The following is a 20,269-nucleotide window of genomic DNA, read 5'->3' on the forward strand; positions in this document are numbered from 1 at the left end:
AATATAAAATAGTTCTTGAGTCACACATGCAAGAAAGGGCTTATGTCCATATTTTTGGCTCCTACGGACCCAGAAGCCACCCACATTGTATTAGTTTCCAAGGCTGTCGTAACAAAGTACCAAAGGGCAGGTGGGTTAAAACAATAGAAATTAATTTTCTCACAGTTCTGGAGGCTAGAAGTCCAAAATCAAGGGGTTTTAGGCTCTTCTTCTCAAAGGCTCTAGGGAAGAATCCTTCTTTGCCTCTTCCAGGTTCTGGTGGTTGCCATCAATCCTTGGCATTCCTTAGCTGTGGTAGCATAACGCCAGTCCCCATCTCTGCAGGGCCATCTTCCCACTGTGTGTCATTGTGCGTCCTCTCCTCTTCTAATAAGGACACCATTTAGATTGAATTTAGGACCAACCCTACTTCAGTATCACCTCGTGTTTAATTACATCTGCAAGGACCCTATTTTCAAATATGGTCATCTTCTGAGGTTCCAGAAGGACTTCAGTTTTAAGGGGGACGCTATTCAACCCAGTATACACATTTTCCAGGATTTTATATTATTCCATTCTGTGAGTATTCCATAATTGAACAGTTTCTAGATTTTTTACTATTATAAAAAAAAAGACTTGGGACATTCATATACACACATACTATTATTTCTGTAAGACAGATTCTCGGAAGTAGAATAGCTGGGTCAAAGATTGTTCACATTTTACATTTTTTTTTTTTTTTTTTGCGGTACGCAGGCCTCTCACCGCTGTGGCCCCTCCCGTTGCGGAGCACAGGCTCCGGACGCACAGGCCCAGCGGCCGTGGCCCACGGGCCCAGCCGCTCCGCTGCACGTGGGATCCTCCCAGACCGGGGCACGAACCCGCGTCCCCTGCATCGGCAGGCAGACCCCCAACCACTGCGCCACCAGGGAAGCCCCACATTTTACATTTTAATAAATACTAACAAATTATCTACGTAAACTTACACTGATGTGTAATTTCTATTAACAGCATATGTAGATCATCAGCACTGGGTATTGCCGTTGTTTTGCCAGTCAAGAAACTGAAAAGTGGTATCTCACTTTAAGTCACCTTTTAGTGGAGTTGGATGTCTTTTCATGTGTTTCTTTTAGGCCATTTGTGTTTATTTTTCGTGAATTACTTGTTCATATTATCTACACAGAGAGAGCAAAGCAATGCCCTTTCCCTCTCGTCCTGCCCTCTTCATGTGTGGCACAAAGAGAGGCTCGAGCTCTCCAGTGACCCATGAGCAGTCAGAGGTGAGGGTCCTCAGGTCCACAGTCCGCCCAGTGTCTGTCACATGAGGCTCTTAATATAGTCTCTGACTCTATCTGTGCCCTGCGGGGAGTATCCGCTGTAGATTTTAAGCCATGACCACACTTCGTGATTCATTTGTATTACCCCAGCATGCCTTCTGGCACTTAAGTATTTCCCAGAGTTAATTTGTCAGGGGGCGGGTTGTTGCCTGTTGCCATTCTCACACATTTTCTCTTCTAGATGAACTTTAGAATGCCGTGGTCACAACCCCACCCCATCTGCACCTTCACCAGTAAGAGACTCTGATGGGATTCTATCCAAGTTGTATTAAGGTTCACATATGTATTTTTTGAGTAGACTTGACATCTTTATGATATTAGTCTTCCCATCGAGGATCATGGTATGATATGTTTATTTAGGTCTTATTTTATATCCTTCAGTAAAATTTTCTAGGTTTACCTTTCTTGTTAAATTTATTGCCAGTTTTTGTCAATGAGATCATTTTCCATTTCCATTTTTAAATGATTATGGTCCACACTGTAAGAACACTATTGATGTCTACATGTCTACAGGTCTCCATCTTGTGTTCTGCCGCCTTGTTAAATTACCTGTTATTGTTTTCTTTTCCTTTCTTGACTTTCTTTGGGTTTTCTTCCTCCACCTGCTTTTCACATATCTCTACCTGTTAATCCCAAGAATATCTAAAGCTCAGAATAAAACTAAAATAAGTTACAGTTAAAATAATCTCTTGATACCCTTAGGTTCAGAAGTGCCTGCTACTAGCCCATGAAGCACCTCTGTATAAATTAGACGAATTTCTCCTGACACTTTACTCTTATCTCCTGGGAAGATTGTCATAATTAATTGATTCATTTGGAATACGACACATTACTACAGAAAAATGTGATGATCAATATATGCAGCTCTCCAGTGTCTCCCTTAGATGAGGAGCTCTTGTGCCATCTCAGCCTGCACAGACATTCTCCATAGTGCTTCTTAGAGCCATAGATTGTGTTATCACTGCCTCCGGAATCACCCCTTTCTTCCCAAGCCCACTACCTCAGTTAAGACTCTCGTTATAGGGACTTCCCTGGCAGTCCAGTGGTTAAGACTCCGTGCTTCCAGTGCAGGGGCGTGTGGGTTCAATCCCTGGTTGGGGAACTAAGATCCCACATGCTGCACATTGCGGCCAAAAAAAAAATTTTTTTTTTAAAGAAAAAAAGACTCTCGTATTTCACCTCTCATCACAGTACAACCCCTCCCTCCCCCAAAAAAGGACAAAAACAAAGTACCACCGGGTCTTCCTCTTCCCAGCCTCTCTCTTCCAGGACACCCTAGTCACAATCCAGAATAACCTTCCTAGAAGGAAGCCCTAGAAGTCCTCATCACAGTCTTCCTCAGCAGCCTCTGTCCTCTTATCCCCGCCCCACCGCATCCCCTGTGCTCTTCCCACTGCACCCAGGTGCCTCGGTAATTCCTCTTGCCTCTCAGTCTCAGTCTGCTCATCTGTAAAATGAGAATAGCAGTGCCTCCTCAGTAATTATGTGGTAAAGAGTAAACGATATATTACCTGCAGAAATGACTCGTATTGGGCTTGGCGCTGAGCACGTTAGTTTTCTTTCCGCTTCCTACCCCCTCCCTCACAAGTACTTTGGAAATGGAAATGCTGTATTATTGTAACATGTTGTTATGATTATTTATGCCTCGTTGTATGTCCATTACCCAGAGTTCTTGTATTTTGGCAAGAATTCATCATATTTGACCTCTAATAAAGAACATTTGAAAATATTCCAGAAGGGAAAAAAAAAAGTTTAATTGCAGCCTGAGTATGCCACTGGAAAAAAAAAAGCATACTGCAGCCTCAGTGTGCCACTGAAACAAGTTCCACGAAAGGGTTTTCTGCTGCCCCTGGAGGCTCATGGTGAACACTGTGTGTGCCAAGGTGTGCGCAGTCCCCTGGATGAGAAGAGTGGGTGGCAACTGCCTCAGGGAAACACAGGTTCTGTCTGCAGGAGATGGAGGATGCTCAGGAGACGTGCTGAGAACAAACACAGCCCTCCCCCCGATGAGGATTTCTTATACTGCACGACTGCTGCCTTCTGCTGACTACAGAAAATGTTTTGTGGTTAAGAGTCGGTTTCCACATGTGTTTATTGGTTTAAAGAGCTGACTTGGTTTCAGCCACATTTGGTTGTCTGTCGTCTTTTGTTGTAGGCTCTCTCCTGATTGGGTTTCCATTGGGTTTTAATCAGAAACCATCTGGTGAAACATTTTGGATTCAAATTAGAGTTTATCAGAAACATCTATCTCAATTCTCTAGCATATTTTTTTTACATGAAATGTTCTCTATTAACTATAGCAGATTCAAGAAAACTGAGATGTTGGGATTCTGGGCAGTCAACAATGGCCACTCAAAAGACCTGCTATGTTACATTAGCCTCCCAGCATGTATGCTTCAAATACTAAAATTAAGGTGCTATATGGTTACGTTGTATCTGGTCCCTTAGGATTAGTTGTGAATAAAGTCAATCACAAACTCAATTATATGTAATGATTTAATATAAAGCAATTTAACATTAAATACCTCAGTTCTTTTACTACTAATCAAATGAGTAAAAATATGAACATTTAAATGAACTAAAGGGAGATGGTGATTTGTTAGTTGAGGTATTTGAAAAGCCCCACTTGTTTGAAACACATGTGAACAGTTACAACTCTTTCTTTGACAATACAGTACTGTCTACTATAGTTTAACTTTTATGTATGACTTAGAACAGGAAGTTGTTGGTTAGAAAGCTACTACTTGTCTCTCTAAATCCCTTCTGTAAGCAATAAAGTAACAGTGATAGATATATGATAAAACTAGCATAGCAAAATGTTAATGGTAGAACCTAGGTAGTAGATATACTGATATCTACTGCAAATTCTTTCAACTTAACTGTATTCTGGAAATCTTTCATAATGAAATATTGGGGGAAAATTCATCTTAAAAAAAAAAAGGAAAGAAACATCTATCTCAGAGAACAGAGGTGAAACCCAGAACGGAACAGAAAGCAAACAAGAAATAATGTAATAATAATATGAACAGAATAGTCTCAGAGGGAAGGAACACAGAGAAACTGAGAAGAGCTGCATAGAAACAGAGCCAACCCCTCACAGAAGGACCAGAGAAAGGTGTGGGGAGCCAGCAAGCTGTCACATCAGGGTCTGGGTGGGGCATTCTTCTAGTTCTGACCAACCTGCAGTCCTTGGGGCTAGAAACCATGATTAGTAGCCCCTACCCACCCTGAGCTCGGACAGAGTGCTTAACGGGCAGATGCAGTTCACTCCACTCCAAAGATGGGCCCCTGAAAAGTCCTGTCTCTCCTTTCCATCCCTACTGTCTGTGCCCTTTTCTCAGTTTTCCTTCCCAGAGCCGTCCTGGCCTCCACTTGTACTTGTGAACCCAGGGCCTAGGGTGTCAGAGAAGACATGCATGCAGAGGGGCTCATCACTGACGATGGGACCACCCTTCCTGCCTGCCCCTCCCCCATGTGCTGTAGCCGGGTCAGACCTATGGGTTGCAGGTTTGAAAACGGTGGAAGAACTGCATCTCCAACCCCATGTCTCCGAATATAGCTCCTCAAACTGTTCGACTTCAGTTGTTGATTTGACTTAGGAGATACTTGTATGTGTTAAAAAATATTTTCCACAAAGCCTAGAAGAGTATACAGAGAAAAGTACCTCTCCTTTCCACCTCTGGCCCCTAAGCCCTCTATTCCCTTCTCTGGGGTTAATGTATTTGATATGTACCTTTTCAGAGGTCACATGCGCTTATCACTGTTAGGTTTTAAAATTATTCTTATGTCTTTCTGCTTCCATTGCTGTGGCAACTAGATTTACCAGCTCTATCTGCTTTCTCCATATCCCTTCCTCTCTCAGACTTCGACCCCTGGTGGACCAATGAGTGTGAGCAGAATGAGTCGGACCCCATCCCTGCCAACTGCACCGGCTGTGCCCAGAAATTACCCCTCAAGGTGATGCTCCTGGAAGACACCCCAAGGAAATTTGAGAGACTCCATCCTCTGGTGATCAAGGTGAGCAAGAAGGCAGGTTCTCCCACTGATCGATTACCCATTTGATGGCTAGGCTGTGACATTCGTGATTAGTAATTCCATGTTGTCTTGTTGCACTTTTGTTTTCTGCCTTGCCAAGACCGGACAACCCCTGTCATCTGAGGGGCTTCAGCGTTTTTTGTGCCAGTACCCTGAGGTTACAGAAGGCTTCACTGAAGGGTTTTTCACCAAGTGGTGGCGCTGCTTTCCTGAACGGTGGTTCCCATTTCCTTACCCATGGTGAGTGTGGAAAGGGCCGCTCAGCGTGCATGTGTGCAGAGGGGGGGCAGACCAAATGTCAGAACCATACTATGGATAATTACTGCCAAGACGCTGCTATGCCCAGCACTGTGCAAGCACTTTACAATACACTCTTCAAGTCAAATGATACTCAGGAGTGCACTGTTGCAAACTTGATGAGAGAAAGTGGGTGAGTCCAAAGAGGTGTGTCAAGAGGGGCACCACTGTGGTGGATACCGAGATTGCCTGATAGACTCATAATTTACTTCTAAGTATGTGTTTAGCATTTATGTTCATGCTGAGTGGGTCCTGAGCATTGAGGACTGCAGAGAGAGCACAAAGAATAAAAGGGAAAGTTATTTCTTGGCAGCCAGGCTGTGTGCCTTGGTACTGAGTATCTGTTACTCGTTGGTGATGCTCATAATAGCTCTGGGAAGTAGGAATTATCACTGTCATTTTTCAGATCAGAAAAGTGGGAATCAGGTTAAGTACCTTGCTTAAGGTCACCCAGCCAGAATTGAAACCCAGGTCTATCTCCTTGTTCCTTGCTGTGTCCTATAGAAGACATGGTCTGTTTCTTCAGGTGAAAGTTGTTTTCTAGAAGAAAAGGAAGGCCAGTTTACTTCTAGAACCACTCCAAAGAGAATTAAAACTGCTTTTTCAGGCATTTTGTCAGATGATTTCTGTGCTTCTGCCTTTCTTTAAATTTGTCGTTTATTTACATGATCAAATACTCAGTGTAACAAGCTGATACAGGCTTCCTCCTTCATGCTGCTCCACCTCAGAAGGTTCACGATTTTTGCTTCCTCCTCCTCCCTTCTTCTATCTTGCCCTGTCTGCTGTTACTTCAGTCTCTTTGCCAAGAGAGGATGAATGGAGTGTTTCTTTTCTCCCTCTATATGTTGTTTTAGCTGGATTTTATAAACACCCCACCCACACAGACAAATCATGGCAGTAGAGTTTGTGTGTGTGTGTACATTTTACTATTAATTGATTTGGCGTGACTGTTCTTCATGGACCTAATACTTCAGATATTGTCCTGACATTTTTCCCCTCTTCACCCACCGCCCACAGTTTTCCCACCCTTGCTGAGCTCTCTGTTAGTCACGGAGTTAGGCTGGCTTGCCCAGTTTAACTACATTTTTCTCTTTTACACATTTTACAGGAGAAGACCTCTGAACAGATCACACCTTTTACGTGAGCTTTTTCCTGTGTTCACCTACCTGCCGTTTCCAAAAGAAGCCTCCTTGAAAAAGTGCTTCCTTCTTCAACCAGAACCTACTGTGGGGAGTAAGGTAGGAAATTTTGAGAGGACTTGGCTCTAGAATTTTTCTCATTTGGTACCTGGGCTGATGTCATAAAGCCTTCCCTGCGTGTCAACTTAGGGGGTGAATTGAGGGGTCAGCCACATAATCTAAAGTTCTCTCCTCCTCCTGCTTGCCAACAGACCTGACTTTTTACTTAAGACACACTTACAGAAAGTCTAGTTACCTTGCAGATGTATTTCCTGCCCTTAACACCTGGGGGCAAGTTACTTTTCTATATTAAAAGAAGTAAAATCCTAAAAATTTAAGGGTCCTGAGCATCCCGTTAGTCTGACTTCCCTACCTCCAAGTAGAAAGCAGGCAGACTATGAATGAATAGTATGTAAATGAATAGTCCAGCTTACTCATTTTATAGAGAAGGAAACTGAGCCCCAGAGAGATTGTCATTTGCCCAAGGACACAGCAAGTTAATAAGAGGTCTCTCCTCACCCTCCACTCCCAGGTTGGCTTTCCCCAGAAAAAAACAAATGAGAAACTTCAGATAGAGAACCGGGAAAGCAAAAAGCTTGGGAGCATGGAGAGGTTTGGGAACAAAAGGGCTGACAAGCCTGTGCCTGAGGCAGGCAGCCCAGTGTGTGTGGCAGTGGTTCTCACCTCAGTCCGTGGCCAGGTACCCAGAGCCCACATTTACCGTCTCTGGGGCCAGCGGACTGGGCATAGCTGTTCTGTGTTTGTGTCTGTTTACTTTTCTCTGAATTGCTCTTTTTTTGAGTCTCATTCCTGAAGAAGGTTTTTGAGCCTGGATTGGTTTGGAATAATTAAAAGGATGAGTTTTCCTTTATTAAAAAATTAAATTTGCTGAACTGTGACCCCTACCCACTCTGGGTCGTGTCTTTAACCTCCTGACACTATTGTTTGGCTCCAATTTGCTGAATCGTGTTAAAGGAATTTCAAAGCCTTTAAAAACAATCATTCCATCTAGAAGTAAGAACTTCTGTCTGCCAGCTGTAGGGTGGAGGTGCTGGGCTGTTGCCTCAGATTTTAAAGAAGTTTATCCTGCTGTTTTCGGCTAGAACTCGGGGCCCTAGTATGATTTCATCTTCATAATTATGATATAATTCTGGGTGAGGGCCTTGATCTTTTATCTTGGGTTTTCCCACTTGAACCTTAAGTTAATTTCACCAGTCTGCTTAACAGGGACACCAAGGAGCCCAGCCAAAGGGTTAAATACACAGTTACACAGACTGTCAGAGTCATCTTGTTGCAGTTCTCAAGGATGTTTTGGGAAGGGGAGTGGCCCAAATAGGCAAAAATCCTGAGAGTTTGATTTCTTAGAGCATCTGTTCCCCACCCTGGCCCAGGCTGTCCTTCCTCCACAGCCTTGTTACTCCGCCCTTGGTCCACATCCCTGTGCCCTGGACCCTGGTAAAGTCACATGTCTGTGGGCCCAGAATCCAAGAGGCAGCCTTGGGATAGAAGATAAGCAGTGGGGGCTGATTGTTGAGAGGCCCTGGGGGAAGAGGTGAGGGGTTCCAAGGCCCACTTTACCCACCCCACGGTGTTGCCTAGGGCTGGCCCACTCCATCCCGTTGTCAGTTCCTCCTCATCCTGAATGTGGATGAACATGGTCCCACCCCCTCTCAGGCCTATATGAAACAGAGATACATCCGCTTATTTTTGTCTTCTGGGATTTTTTCAAGACTGCATATGTCAGGGCTTCTGCCAGTGTTACTACCAGTTAGTCACAGGCCAGCTCAAGACACTAGTCCTCCTTCTGTCACTATAGCAGCAGTTGAAATGGCTCTAGCGTTTCCATGGACACAGAGTCATGGCCAGGGCCTGTGGGAGCAACCAAGAGACCAGGGTTGGGAAGCAGGAGAAGATAGGGCCACATCCCAAGGCTCTAGAGGACCCAAGCGGTGAAGGAAAAACCAGGATGTGGCCCAGGGAGTCAGACTTCTTACCCCTGCTTTATAAGGGCATATAAAGAGCTTCCCTAGAGGGCAGGGGCTGGGAGGAGGGGGACGAGGGGAGGGAACGGGAGACGCTAGGGTTTTCTCTCACCATCTAGACAGGAAGAGAAGCCTGAGCAAGACCAACCTCTCCCTTTATCTCTACTCCCTGCCCCTCCCCAACCCCAAGGTTCACAGCTCTACCTGGTACACAGCAGGTTGCACTTAATGCCTGTTGGTAGCAGTATTATGCCCTCAGCAGTGCAGTAGTTACCTGTGTAGGTGTATATCCTGTTATCTCCTTAGCTTTCAAAATCAGAGGCTGATCTTACTGTCATTAGTTTTTAATCAGTAACAACATGTATCTGCTCACTTGAGTCTTGCCAAAAAGTATAAACTTGAACTTGCTGCTGTCAAAAGCCTAACAGTAAGTGATAATGTTCCATGGACCGTTGTCCGAAGGATATGCAAATTATCTATCTGGGTCAAACCAGACCCTCAGAAGATTGCCTATTTAGATCACCACGTGTTGGCCTCTGCTAGACTTTTGTTAAAATACAATTAGATACTTTGCCTTTGACCTACTTTGAAACTGTGGCTAGAAATAGTTGTGAATTATGAAGCTCGTGCCGTTTCTGCTACAGGGCTGTCATTGAGGATGGTGCCCACAAAACTACACGACGTCTCTTTAGGAAAAACCATAGAAGAAATCTTACCCTGGTCTCAGTACCAGGAGATGCCATACTTAGGAGAAACTAGTTTGTTTTTGTCTTTTGGACGTAACTGTGAATTGTGTTCTTGGTACTGTTTTCCTCTTTGCTTAGGCTGCGAGGAAGCTCAGAGCCATATGTGTAAGAGTTTTTGTGTATTACTGTCCCATGCTCCGGGGTTTTATTTTGTTTTCCTTTCCTTCCTTTTCTTCCCCCATGTCTTTTCCTCCAGATGCATAGGATGCATGACCTGTTTACCATTGGCAGCGGCGAGGCCATGTTGCAACTCATCCCTCCCTTCCAGTGCCGAAGACATTGCCAGTCCATGGCGATGCCACTAGAGCCAGGGGATATTGGTAGGTGGAGCCTCCGGCGGGCAAGGTCACTGGAGGGTCTTTTTACTTTTTAACTCAAAAAACATTCTAAAAATTAAATATTGCCTTCACAAAGATTCATTAAGTAGAGTCAAAAATAGCCTTCTTGGGCTTCCCTGGTGGCGCAGTGGTTGAGAGTCCGCCTGCCGATGCAGGGGACGCGGGTTCGTGCCCCGGTCCGGGAAGATCCCACGCACTGCGGAGCGGCTGGGCCCGTGAGCCATGGCCGCTGGGCCTGCGCGTCCGGAGCCTGTGCTCAGCAACGGGAGAGGCCACAACAGTGAGAGGCCCGTGTACCAGAAAAAAAAAAAAAAAAAAATAGCCTTCTTTTATTAAAAAGGTCAATATTTATGCTTAGATGTAATGAGAAGTAATGAGAAAATGTAGCAGAGAGAAATGTCTTGTATGCACATTTAGAATGTATGTGTCCATTGGCTTTATTTATTTATTTATTTGGCCACACCACGTGGCTTGTGGGATTTTAGTTCCCTGACCAGGGATCAAACCCAGTTTCTCAGCAGTGAGAGCATGGAGTCCTAACCACTGGACTGCCAGGGAATTCCCTCCATTGGCTTTAGAGATTTCAATTTAGAAAGAATTATTATGGGGAGTATTTAGAGTGATCCTTTATTTTACGGATAAGGAGATTGAGATCCAGAGAGGAGAGGTGACCACCTCAAGGCCCCACCATCAGTTAGGCAAAGCATCAGTGTTAAGTGACTCCTTTCACTGAGTCAGGCCAGAGGAGGTACAGTTCAGATTTGAGGAAAGCCTTTCTGTGCCTATTTTGCTAATAAAATGATGTAGGCAGTATGTAAGGGCAGCAGCCACCCAAGGAAATACTACCCTCCGTGTGTGTCCCACAGCCAGGTCACAGCCTCACAGTCATCACTCACCCTTGGCTCCATGATTTCCCAATGTGACTTGTTCTGTACCTGATATTCTAAAAATCCGTTCCAAAGAAACAGCCTTGAATCAACTGCTGTCAGTAGCTGTCAGTTTGACAGTGGAATTTCCTTGGCAGAAGCACATAAATCAGCAAGCATCACCATCATCCTCCTTGTTTTTCTTGCCTCACAAAACCTAGGGGAGCCCTGGAGTTCCTGGCAGAGCCCAGACTGGTTTTCCAGTTGATTTCTTTTAATTTTATCTATTCGGAGGATCCCAATCCCTAGAAACCTCTCATCTCATTTGGAGGTCGGATGCAGACTGCGAACTGCCAAACTTTAACCCAACCAAGTTACATAACTTTTATTTCCACTTAAAAATGAAAAAATAAAAATAATGCACAAATTAAGCATTAACCGATAATGGAGCACAGCTGGTCTGGCCCTTGAGACTTACTGCGGAAAAGAGAATTCTTATGTGGAAATTATTCCAAAACCATCTTCCTTTAGTGGAGTGACGCTGCACAAGTCTGTATGGCATTCCGGGTTTGGAGTGTGTAGTTGTGCTTAAAAAAGTTTCTGTCTTATGTTCTACAAACGCCTGACAGTTCAGACAACTACAGAAACACTTTAGTTATCCAAATTCCATGTTTTCGGCTCCCACAAGCATCCAGAATGCCAATTATAGAATTAGGGAAAAAGAAAAAAAAGATGGTGAGTGGCAGTGATCCAAGAAGCTGTGCGCCACAAAGGCTGCTGCGGCTGGTCCAGAACAGCTTAAAATCCAGAGCCTGATGCTTGTTGTGCTGTGACCGGCAGACTGCTGACCAGAGGGGAAGGAGCCCTGTGGTCGGCAGTGTCCATGAAGGCCAGCACATGACAGGAACGTCGAGAACTAATGGAGACCGACCAGAGCAAGGGGAAGCGGGCAAGTCAGGAGAAGAGTGGAGGTGGAGAGGGCAGAGGAGGACAGTGGACACTTGAAGCAGCGGCAGAAATAGCAGTGGCCGCAGCTGCCACAGTGAAAAATGAGGGCAAGAAAGCAGACCCTGACAGTGGAGACTAATTTAGTGGCTGTAGGACAGGTGGCAGCTCCTGCACCTAAGAGACCCTTAAGAATAGCACTGTGACAAGCAGGTTCTGTGTTTTTTGACAAAATAAGCATTATCCTATGAAAGCGGAGGGGAAGGGGATCACCAGAAAACCTGTGACGGGCGGCGTTTGCAAGAATGACGTGGGTGTCAGTCAGGCATCAGAGGTTGATGCTGGTGAGCCCACACACCTGCCATGATGGTACAGTCACGGCTCGTAGTAACCTTTCTGGAGTTACCAAGTAGAGGGCACATCCGTTCAGCGCTGTCAGTTTAAAGATGGGTGGTATATATCATTCTCTAGAAATGTTTCCATCAGGAAGTTATTGAAGTGTTAAAATTGTGTAACTTTACCTTCCTAGCCTATTCGTATCGCTCAAATGATATAGGTCAGTGTTTCCTAATCGATTCTTCGGATCACTCATGACCCTAGGGGGCAAACAGGAGCCCCTTGGAAAGACCTTTGGCAAATAGGGCTCTTGAGTCATTGACTTTGGGAAATGCCTGTCTTGTTGAAACATAGTATACATTAGTGTACAAAAGACTCTGAGAAGCCTTGGAGAAATCCAGTGTTTTTCAAACTTACTTGACCAGGGAACCCTTTTTCCTTGGACTATTTTATGGGATGCTACTGTCTGCAGAATACAATTTAGGAAATACTGGTTTGGGTTAATCTGGAGATTCTGTAATGAGACCATATTATGTATAACCTCAGGAGAATTGGATAGGGGGTCCTGGCGCCCCTCAGAACCCGTTCTGTCTTCTTGCTGGAAAAAATGAGACCTGAGAATCGATGTCCCATATCAGCCTTATCTAGAGCATCCTGCTTTTGTAAAACTGCTGAATGGTGATTCACAATTACCCAGGCGAGGGCTGGTGATGAAGCACTTTGGTTCATAGTGGCTCCCACTGGCTGTCAGGTTACAGAGAGGACTGATAATAACTGGGGATACTTATGCCAGGAAGAGCTAAAAGACCTCCAGAGCAAGCACTGCCTCTGAGTCTGTAGGTGAATCTGAGGGCAGCTCTGGTGGACCTGCCTTGCTCGTGCCCACAGGTAGGCCTGACATTCACATGCTTTCCTTGTTCGTGTCTCCCTTCAAGGCTATGCTGGCGCCACCCACTGGAAGGTCTACATTATAGCCAGAGGGGTCCAGCCTTTGGTCATTTGTGATGGAACCACCCTCTCAGAACTGTAGGAAACAGAACTAAAGGAACAGGTTTGAGAGCTGAAGACCGGATCGAAAGGGGGAAAATAAAAACAAAAAACGATGAAACCACTTTCCAGGGGTTGGTTGCTTAGTTGCCTGCCCTGTGCATGCGTGTGTGAGCCAGTTGTGTGCAGGAAGCAAAGGCCAGAGCCCAGCCCTCCCAACTCTTCCAGCCCAGCTGCTTGGCCAGGACCTTGCCAATACCCATCTGTGAGAGACCGGCCTCTTCCAGGCCTTTTGGCACCAAAGCCTTGAGGCTGCCCTTCAGGCAGGGAGCACGGGTGATACCTTCCCTCACTTGCATGACATGATCCCCTCTGCTGGCTCCCTGGCCACGAGAGGGCAGTCACCAGGTCCTGACTTTAGAGCCATCCTCTACCAGGTGGGCCTGCCTGTCCTCTCTTCCTGGTCACACCACCCTGTACTTTTTTTGGAAAGCCATGGATGATTAAAGAAGTCATTGCAGTTTCCCAAGCAGAATGGAATCTAGAACCGGTGAAAAAGGATCAAATAACCTCAAATTGCACTCAAGAAGTGCACTTCTTTCCCAGTGTCCATGGCTCTTGGAGTATCAGCGATGCCAGGTCGGAGTCTGATTGTAATTGAAATGGTAATTCCTAAGGTAATTCTTGTCTCCATTCTATCAGTTCTTATGCCTCTCCCCTCCCTCCGCTTCTCCCTTGCGTATCTGGATGGCTTCTCAGAAGTTGGGCTCCTGGTCCCCCTCCCTTGGATGGGCCAGCGCCCTTTACTGCTGAGGCAGCACTGCTCTTGTCAGCTCTGTTGCTTTTACCAAATGTCTTCGGAGGGGGAGAGGGTGCCTCCCCGGGTTTGATCTTTAGGGTCCAACTTTCTGCAGGAAAGATGTTTTACAGACGTGTCAAGCTGATGTTGTAATGTGGTTGGGGAAGGAACTCCAGACCCAGAGTCTTGGCCAGCTGGGCGTACGACTGTGTGACCCTCTGTCTTGAAATGATTACTCTCTCTGTACTGGGAGCCAAGGTGAGGTGTTTTTATTTTTTGTGAAATTATAAAATCATGTTCTTTTGATTGGATGATTCACTATGCTCATTGTTTTCCCCAAGTGCTTTTAGTGTGTCTTGAGTGTGTAAAGAAGGACACTCTTTTCTTGTTTCCTTTTTCCCTTTATTATTCCTTTATCGACTCTTAAAAATCTGGCTTCTGAAAATGCCATTGCCAAGTTGAAGAAAAAGCAAACCACACTGCAGCCCTGGTTCTGAACTGCAGAAATCAAACAGATACTGGAGGTGTCTGTGTCGAGTTACAGACCAGAGGCAGACAGTGGTGAGGGAAGAGGGTGGGTGTGACTCCTTATGGGGTCTTCTTCATCCTTGCAGGCACCCCTGCACCTTGTCCCCAGGCCCTGTTTCTCTACACTTTCACAAGCAGCAGTGAGGATCGTCAGGTGCTTGAGTGGCCTGTGTGTGGGCTTGTAAAGGACGTGGAGGGTTCGCAGAGTCCAGGGTGGAAAAGCTCAGAGCCTCCTCCACGGTCTTGAGTGAAACTAGGATGAATTGTATCTGAGGGAATTTTTCCTTAAAAGAATCAGGCCTTGTGTGAATTGATACAGGAAAAACAAAACTTTGTGTCCATATGAAAGTCATGCTGCTAAGCAGTTACAATTTAAGAGGTTTTAGATCAGAGAGATCATTTGGAGGCCAGCTTTGTGCAAGTTTTTCGAGCCTTTTCAGTGTCCTTACCCCTACTGCACAAGGGGAAGGTTTATACGTAAACAAGTTCTTTAGAGGCCTCTCAGCATTTTTCTTAAATTAGGTCCTCTGGATTAACAAAAGACAGGGTTCCTTAGGAGCAAAGCAACTGTTTTGTTGATGGAAATTTCTGTTTTTATGAATTACCCTGTGTTCCTTCCCCATTTTACTCCAGCCCTTTACACCTTAAATGTTCATAAAATACCTTCCTCAGCTCAAAACTGAAAAACCGTTGTATGTGTTGGTGTTCTGAGTCATCCTCTGGGAGGTCCCCTGAGCTGTCTACAGTTCAACAAAGAATGGTATGGCAGCAGATAAGTAGAGACTTTTTAAAATCATTTTAAAATCTGTCCAGTTCAGAATTGAATATAGATTTATGTTAGGGGAGAAGTTCTCCAAAGAGGTTTTCCACTTTTAATTACTGGATACTGAGAAGTAATTCACCTTTTTCTCAAGGTAATTCTGAAAAGCAGAATCTACCACTGACCAGTCAATGATCAATGGGTTGCCAGCCAATTCCTTTCTAGTTATCCAAGTCTTTGTGTGAGGGTGCCGCAGGATCTCCCCTGCTCACCTAGCTCTCAGCTCCTCCATCGAAGCAGCAAAAGTCCCTCCATGTTTCCCGGTGTGGGAAAAGGGTCATAAAGATGAGGAAACAGGGTCGGGGGGCTGGTGGGACCACATAACTCCCCATCTCTACCACCACAGTAAGAGCAAAACCGCAGAGCTTGCTTTAAACAGAGGGACTTGCTCTCGTGAATTTGAGTTGTTTAGTAAGAGGTCACATGGCGGTGACCTCCGCACATGGGTTAGGTTCCCTTTCTTGTCAGTTCCCAGAGCAGAGGCTCGTGTCCCCAGAATTCAGCTCTCAGGGGAGAAAGGCTGCTTTGGCACCAGTGTGAAGTATTACATCCAGGTGTCCTGAGGTCCCCAGGAGTCAGGTGTTGAACAGACTCTACACCTGTTCTGGCTTATGAAGAGAGGTAGAACTTATCCTCGCCACTCTCAATTTTTCAAGGAAAGGAGAGAGTGAAATAACTGGTTTATGAAAACAGAATCTGCCTCTTTGGCAAAATACAAAACGTCTGTGAAGTGGACAAATTTGGGGTCATTTTCTGAGAGAAAGAAATAGTAACATTTGTCCAGTCCATTCCAGCTTGAGTGTCTCGAGGGGCTTCCCTGGTGGCACAGTGGTTTAGAATCCGCCTGCCAATGCAGGGGACATGGGTTCGAGCCCTGGTCTGGGAAGATTCCACATGCCGCAGAGCAACTAAGCCCGTGCACCACAACTACTGAGCCCGTGCGCCACAACTACTGAGCCTGCGCGCCTAGAGCCCGTGCTCCGCAACAAGGAGAAGCCACCGCAATGAGAAGCCCATGCACCACAGAGAAAAGTAGCCCCTGCTCGCTACAACTAGAGACAGCCCGCGCACAGCAACGAAGACCCAACACAGCCAAAAAAAAAATTAATTAATTAAAAAAAAAAGTGTCTCGATACACATGATCTCTGATCTTTTGTCAGTCCTGTAAAGCAGGTATTAGATCCTCATTTTACAAGTAAAGAAACAGGACAGTCCTGGGGCTGAGGACTGCCCTGTAGATGGCTGGTTCCACCAATAATGGTTCCACATTATTTTCCTGCTACAGCAAGTATGGTGCCCAGGAATGAAGCTGTGGGTTTAATTGACTCAGGTGTGCCCAGCCAGGTAGGAGAACCTAGGGGCAGGGTCAGCAAGCCGGGAACTCTTCAGGGTTTGTTTTCAAAACTGTTTTAGCCAGAAATGGAGAGAATCTAACAGATGACTTTTGTAAAAAGCCTTTCACTTTTTCCCTCCCCATCTGAAAGCTCTTTTAAGAGTGAACGTGGCTGGAACACAACCATGTCCAGCCATCTTCCCATCACCACAAGTTTCCAGATGTGTGACCAGAAGAAGGACTCTGCCCAATTCCGGTTGTGGGTCCCCTTGGAGTTTACATCACTTGTTTTTGAGTTCTCGGTTTTCTATTCCCTTCTTCCAAAACCCAGCATACACCTCAGCGTAGGAACAATTATTTTAAAACAAAATAGTTCCTCAGCTGCAGGTGATAGCCTCAATCATTTTAATACAGTCTAGATGGTATTTTGCTCATTAACCAGTGCCTTCCATAGTGAAAATTCAAAACCTCAAAGCAGATGTTTGCTTCTCATCTAATCCTTGTCCAGCAGAAGGCCAGGTCGTAGGGGAAAGTGAAGTCTGGTTGCAAGGAGAAAGATGCTCTTGTCTACCTTTTGAGAATCAATTATTAAACAGGAATCTCTTAGGCTTTTGAGTTCTCCTATCGATGGAAGAAAAACTCTCCTGAGTTACAAGTTCCACACTCATTAACTTTCATTTTTAAACTTTTTCACCCACTAAAATTGGTTGAAGGACGGGAGTGCCAGAGATGTGCTTTAAAATAGCATTTTGGTTTGAGAGTCTCTCCACGTTTGGACCTGGATGTATTGGGTCCAGAGCAGACGCATATCTGAGCCAGGAGGCTATGAAGGTCAGGCGCTTATGGAGAGAGCCCTGTCACAAATGAAAAATGGGAGGCTCTGGGAACGTGCTGTGTCGCCATCAGCCTCCCCATATCTCCAGCAGCTTCTGCAAAAGCATCTCAGAGAAGATGGACGGGCGGTCTCCCTTGTGCACCATATCCGAGTCCACCCACTGGGCGCAACGTGGCTTTAAGTGCTGGCCTTGGTGAGAAACCTTCCAGCCAGCTCGTCTATGGTCCAGGTCCTCTAGTGTCTGGTTTCCCTGTCCTGCGTAATTTAAGCATTAGAGCTATAAATCTGTCATTTCTCCCTCTCTGGAGACTGTGAAATGTCCAGCCCTCTTCAGAATAGTAGAGAGAAGAAATGTTAACTGCAAGTAGAGGCCTGGAACTGTCCAGACATGGTGGGGCTGCCCACCGGCCATTCCTCCTGTCTTTATGCAGCTGAAATCTGTCAGTCAGCCCACATCAATCCAAGAGTGAGCCACAGCTGCAAGCACCTGTGCTGAGGAGGGAAACCAATTTAGAGTTTCAGACAGAAATTGGAGTGTCGGGACATCTGCTTTGTGCCAGGCATAATTGTCCTCATTGTTCCTAACAACAGCTCTGTGGGGTAGGTGAGGTCAGCAGTGTCCCACCCTTCAAACTTCAGCCCCTCAGAGCACTTCCAGCCTTTCAAGGAACAAACTCGCACTTAACCTATGAAAATTGGTGACGGAAACTGACAGACCTGTGGCATTCCCAGAGAAGCCCCAGCCTCATAGGCGACTTTCCCTCCAAACTTCTTTCCATAGTTTCACCCTCAGAAAAGTGCTGGCTGTGGTCTCTTCCTCCCCCTCCCTCCTGGGGAAAGGTCAGTAACAGACGCCTAGGCTGGGGGAGAACACTGGAGAGGCAAAGGGAAGCAGGAACTCAGTGCTCAGCCTCTTCCCCGCCGCCATGAGGGACGGGAGCCAGGACGGCTGCAGCTCGTCTTCAGGGAACCAGGGTGGTGGGCCTGGGTGGTCCCAGTGAGCAGAGGAAGGGGGACACCTGTCCTGCCACGAGTGCTCCAAATGGTCTAAGCTCTTACTCTGTGTTCAGTGTGGAATGTTGACCATAACTTAATGTCCTGCAAACTTGTAAAGAATGTATGTAAATTAAAGTTTTATGTAACAAAAATTTTTACTTTTTGCAATTAAAAGTGTGTACGTTGGTTGATAAGAACTTTCCTGTACTTGATGTCATTCTTTGGTTTCCAGTTTTCTCTTCACCCGTAACTCGGAGACTAGTAGCCACATCCTACTCGTGAGGCAGGCCTCAAGGCTCTTCTGTGGGCCTCCGGGTTACCTGTCCACATGGGCCTTGGTCCTTCTGACACCTACACCCGGCTTTGTACTCGCCTGCGTTCACAGATTCTTCTGTTATCCCTGTTCTAACCCTTTGCCCACAATGACTTCTGATCTCCTGTTCCATGAGTTCTCAAATCTCAGTCCTCCTGTTAATACTCTCCCCTGTTCTTGCACTTTGCCCAAAATTCAAATGAGACCCTCAACGCCATTTTCCTTCTCCCAGACGGCTGCACACGGCCCAGGTGCCCTCACAGTGTCACTTCATCCGTGGATGTCCTTGGTCCTTGCAGGAGGACAGCCAGGCCCCCTTGCTGGCTCACCCCCGCTGCCACAAGATTAGGGCCACTCAGCACTCAACTCAATCGAGATTTGATTTAAGTCATTTTTGTGTGTTCATTTTTTTATAATTTCTTTTTAATATATGCATAGTTTTATATAAATGCATAAATATGGCCATTTCTTATATAGTGTTTAGTGTCCTGTTTTCTTGTATTACTTGCTGCACCCTTCTCCCTCTCCTCCTCCTTATCCCTCCCCCTTCCCATGTCAGGTAAATGTAATATATACACAGCCATACCCTGCCATGTATCTTTCCACACGTTCTTCCTTGTTCTCTAATCACAATCAGAAATCATAAGATTTTTGTCATTGCTTTGCCAATATTGGGATCATATTACGGGCACCTGATGTTTCTTGCTTTTCTTACTCAGTACCCCACAGAGTTCTCTTCAAGTCAGCTGGCATAGCTCTCTAATCCATTCTTTTTAATGGCTAATATTCCATGGTATGAATTCAACCGTTGTCTTGTTGGTAAATCACATCCTGTTAAATGATTATCCGGATTATAAGTCAAGAAGTCTGCAGTTAATTTTTAAAATACTTGTTTTTAAGAAATGTATATCCCTTCTCATTTGCTCCAAGTCTCATGTAGGTTCTTCAAAAATTATCCCATTCTACAGTGCTATTCATTTACCTGCTTGAAAACTGCACTTCAACATAAATAAATAGGTAGATAGATAAATAAATAAAAGTAAGGCTTGATTCCATGTAAAAAGGTGGCAGAGTTGCCTGTTTTCAGTCCTCTTCTTTCTCAATCCCTCTGTAGCCCTTGACACTGACCTGTGGAAAACACCTCCCTCCCTCGGCTTCCATGAAACTCACTACTCCCCTCCTGAACCTCCTCTTTCCGCTTGTCTCCGCTGTAGGATCTTCTGCCTGTCTCTGAAACACTGGTCTCCCCTACCAGTCTGCCCTTGGGTTCTCCTCTTTTCTTTCTCCCTGGGAGAGATCTCAACTCTGTGCTTTACCTTCCACCCATGGGCAACCTCCGTGCCCAGCCCACTTCTCACTTGAGCTCTAGTCCTGTAAATCCAAGTGTCAGGAGCTCATCTCCATCAGCTGTCTCCCAAAGCACCTCTACTTCTGGTCAGGACCAAGCCCTGGAGCGTTTGCCTCCGTGTCACATGTCCAACCCCCTGGCTACTGCCTCAGTTTAGAACCTTGCTGTTTCACTCCTAGGCTTTGCCAGTAATTGCCTAATATGTTTCTCTTTCTTTTTTGGCTGTGAATTCATGACTTTATTTTATTTCCAGTTTTTTTTTAATTGGAGT

General features: G+C 45.5%; 1 protein-coding gene across 3 annotated transcripts in view; it reads left to right on the forward strand.

Moving 5' to 3' along the window:
- C10H6orf89 (chromosome 10 C6orf89 homolog) overlaps window positions 1–13,626 on the forward strand; it is a 27,209-nt gene extending 13,583 nt beyond the window's left edge. For all 3 annotated transcript variants that reach the window (XM_065885261.1, XM_065885262.1, XM_065885260.1), the window contains 5 exons: window positions 5,179–5,333; window positions 5,452–5,591; window positions 6,757–6,886; window positions 9,751–9,874; window positions 12,975–13,626. In XM_065885261.1, the coding sequence (XP_065741333.1) occupies window positions 5,179–5,333; window positions 5,452–5,591; window positions 6,757–6,886; window positions 9,751–9,874; window positions 12,975–13,069 (644 nt within the window). In that variant the 3' untranslated portion in view covers window positions 13,070–13,626. The remainder of the gene's footprint in view (window positions 1–5,178; window positions 5,334–5,451; window positions 5,592–6,756; window positions 6,887–9,750; window positions 9,875–12,974) is intronic.
- Window positions 13,627–20,269: the final 6,643 nt, after the last annotated feature.

This window comes from Phocoena phocoena, chromosome 10 (assembly GCF_963924675.1).
Source record: "Phocoena phocoena chromosome 10, mPhoPho1.1, whole genome shotgun sequence".
Taxonomy (NCBI): domain Eukaryota; kingdom Metazoa; phylum Chordata; class Mammalia; order Artiodactyla; family Phocoenidae; genus Phocoena; species Phocoena phocoena.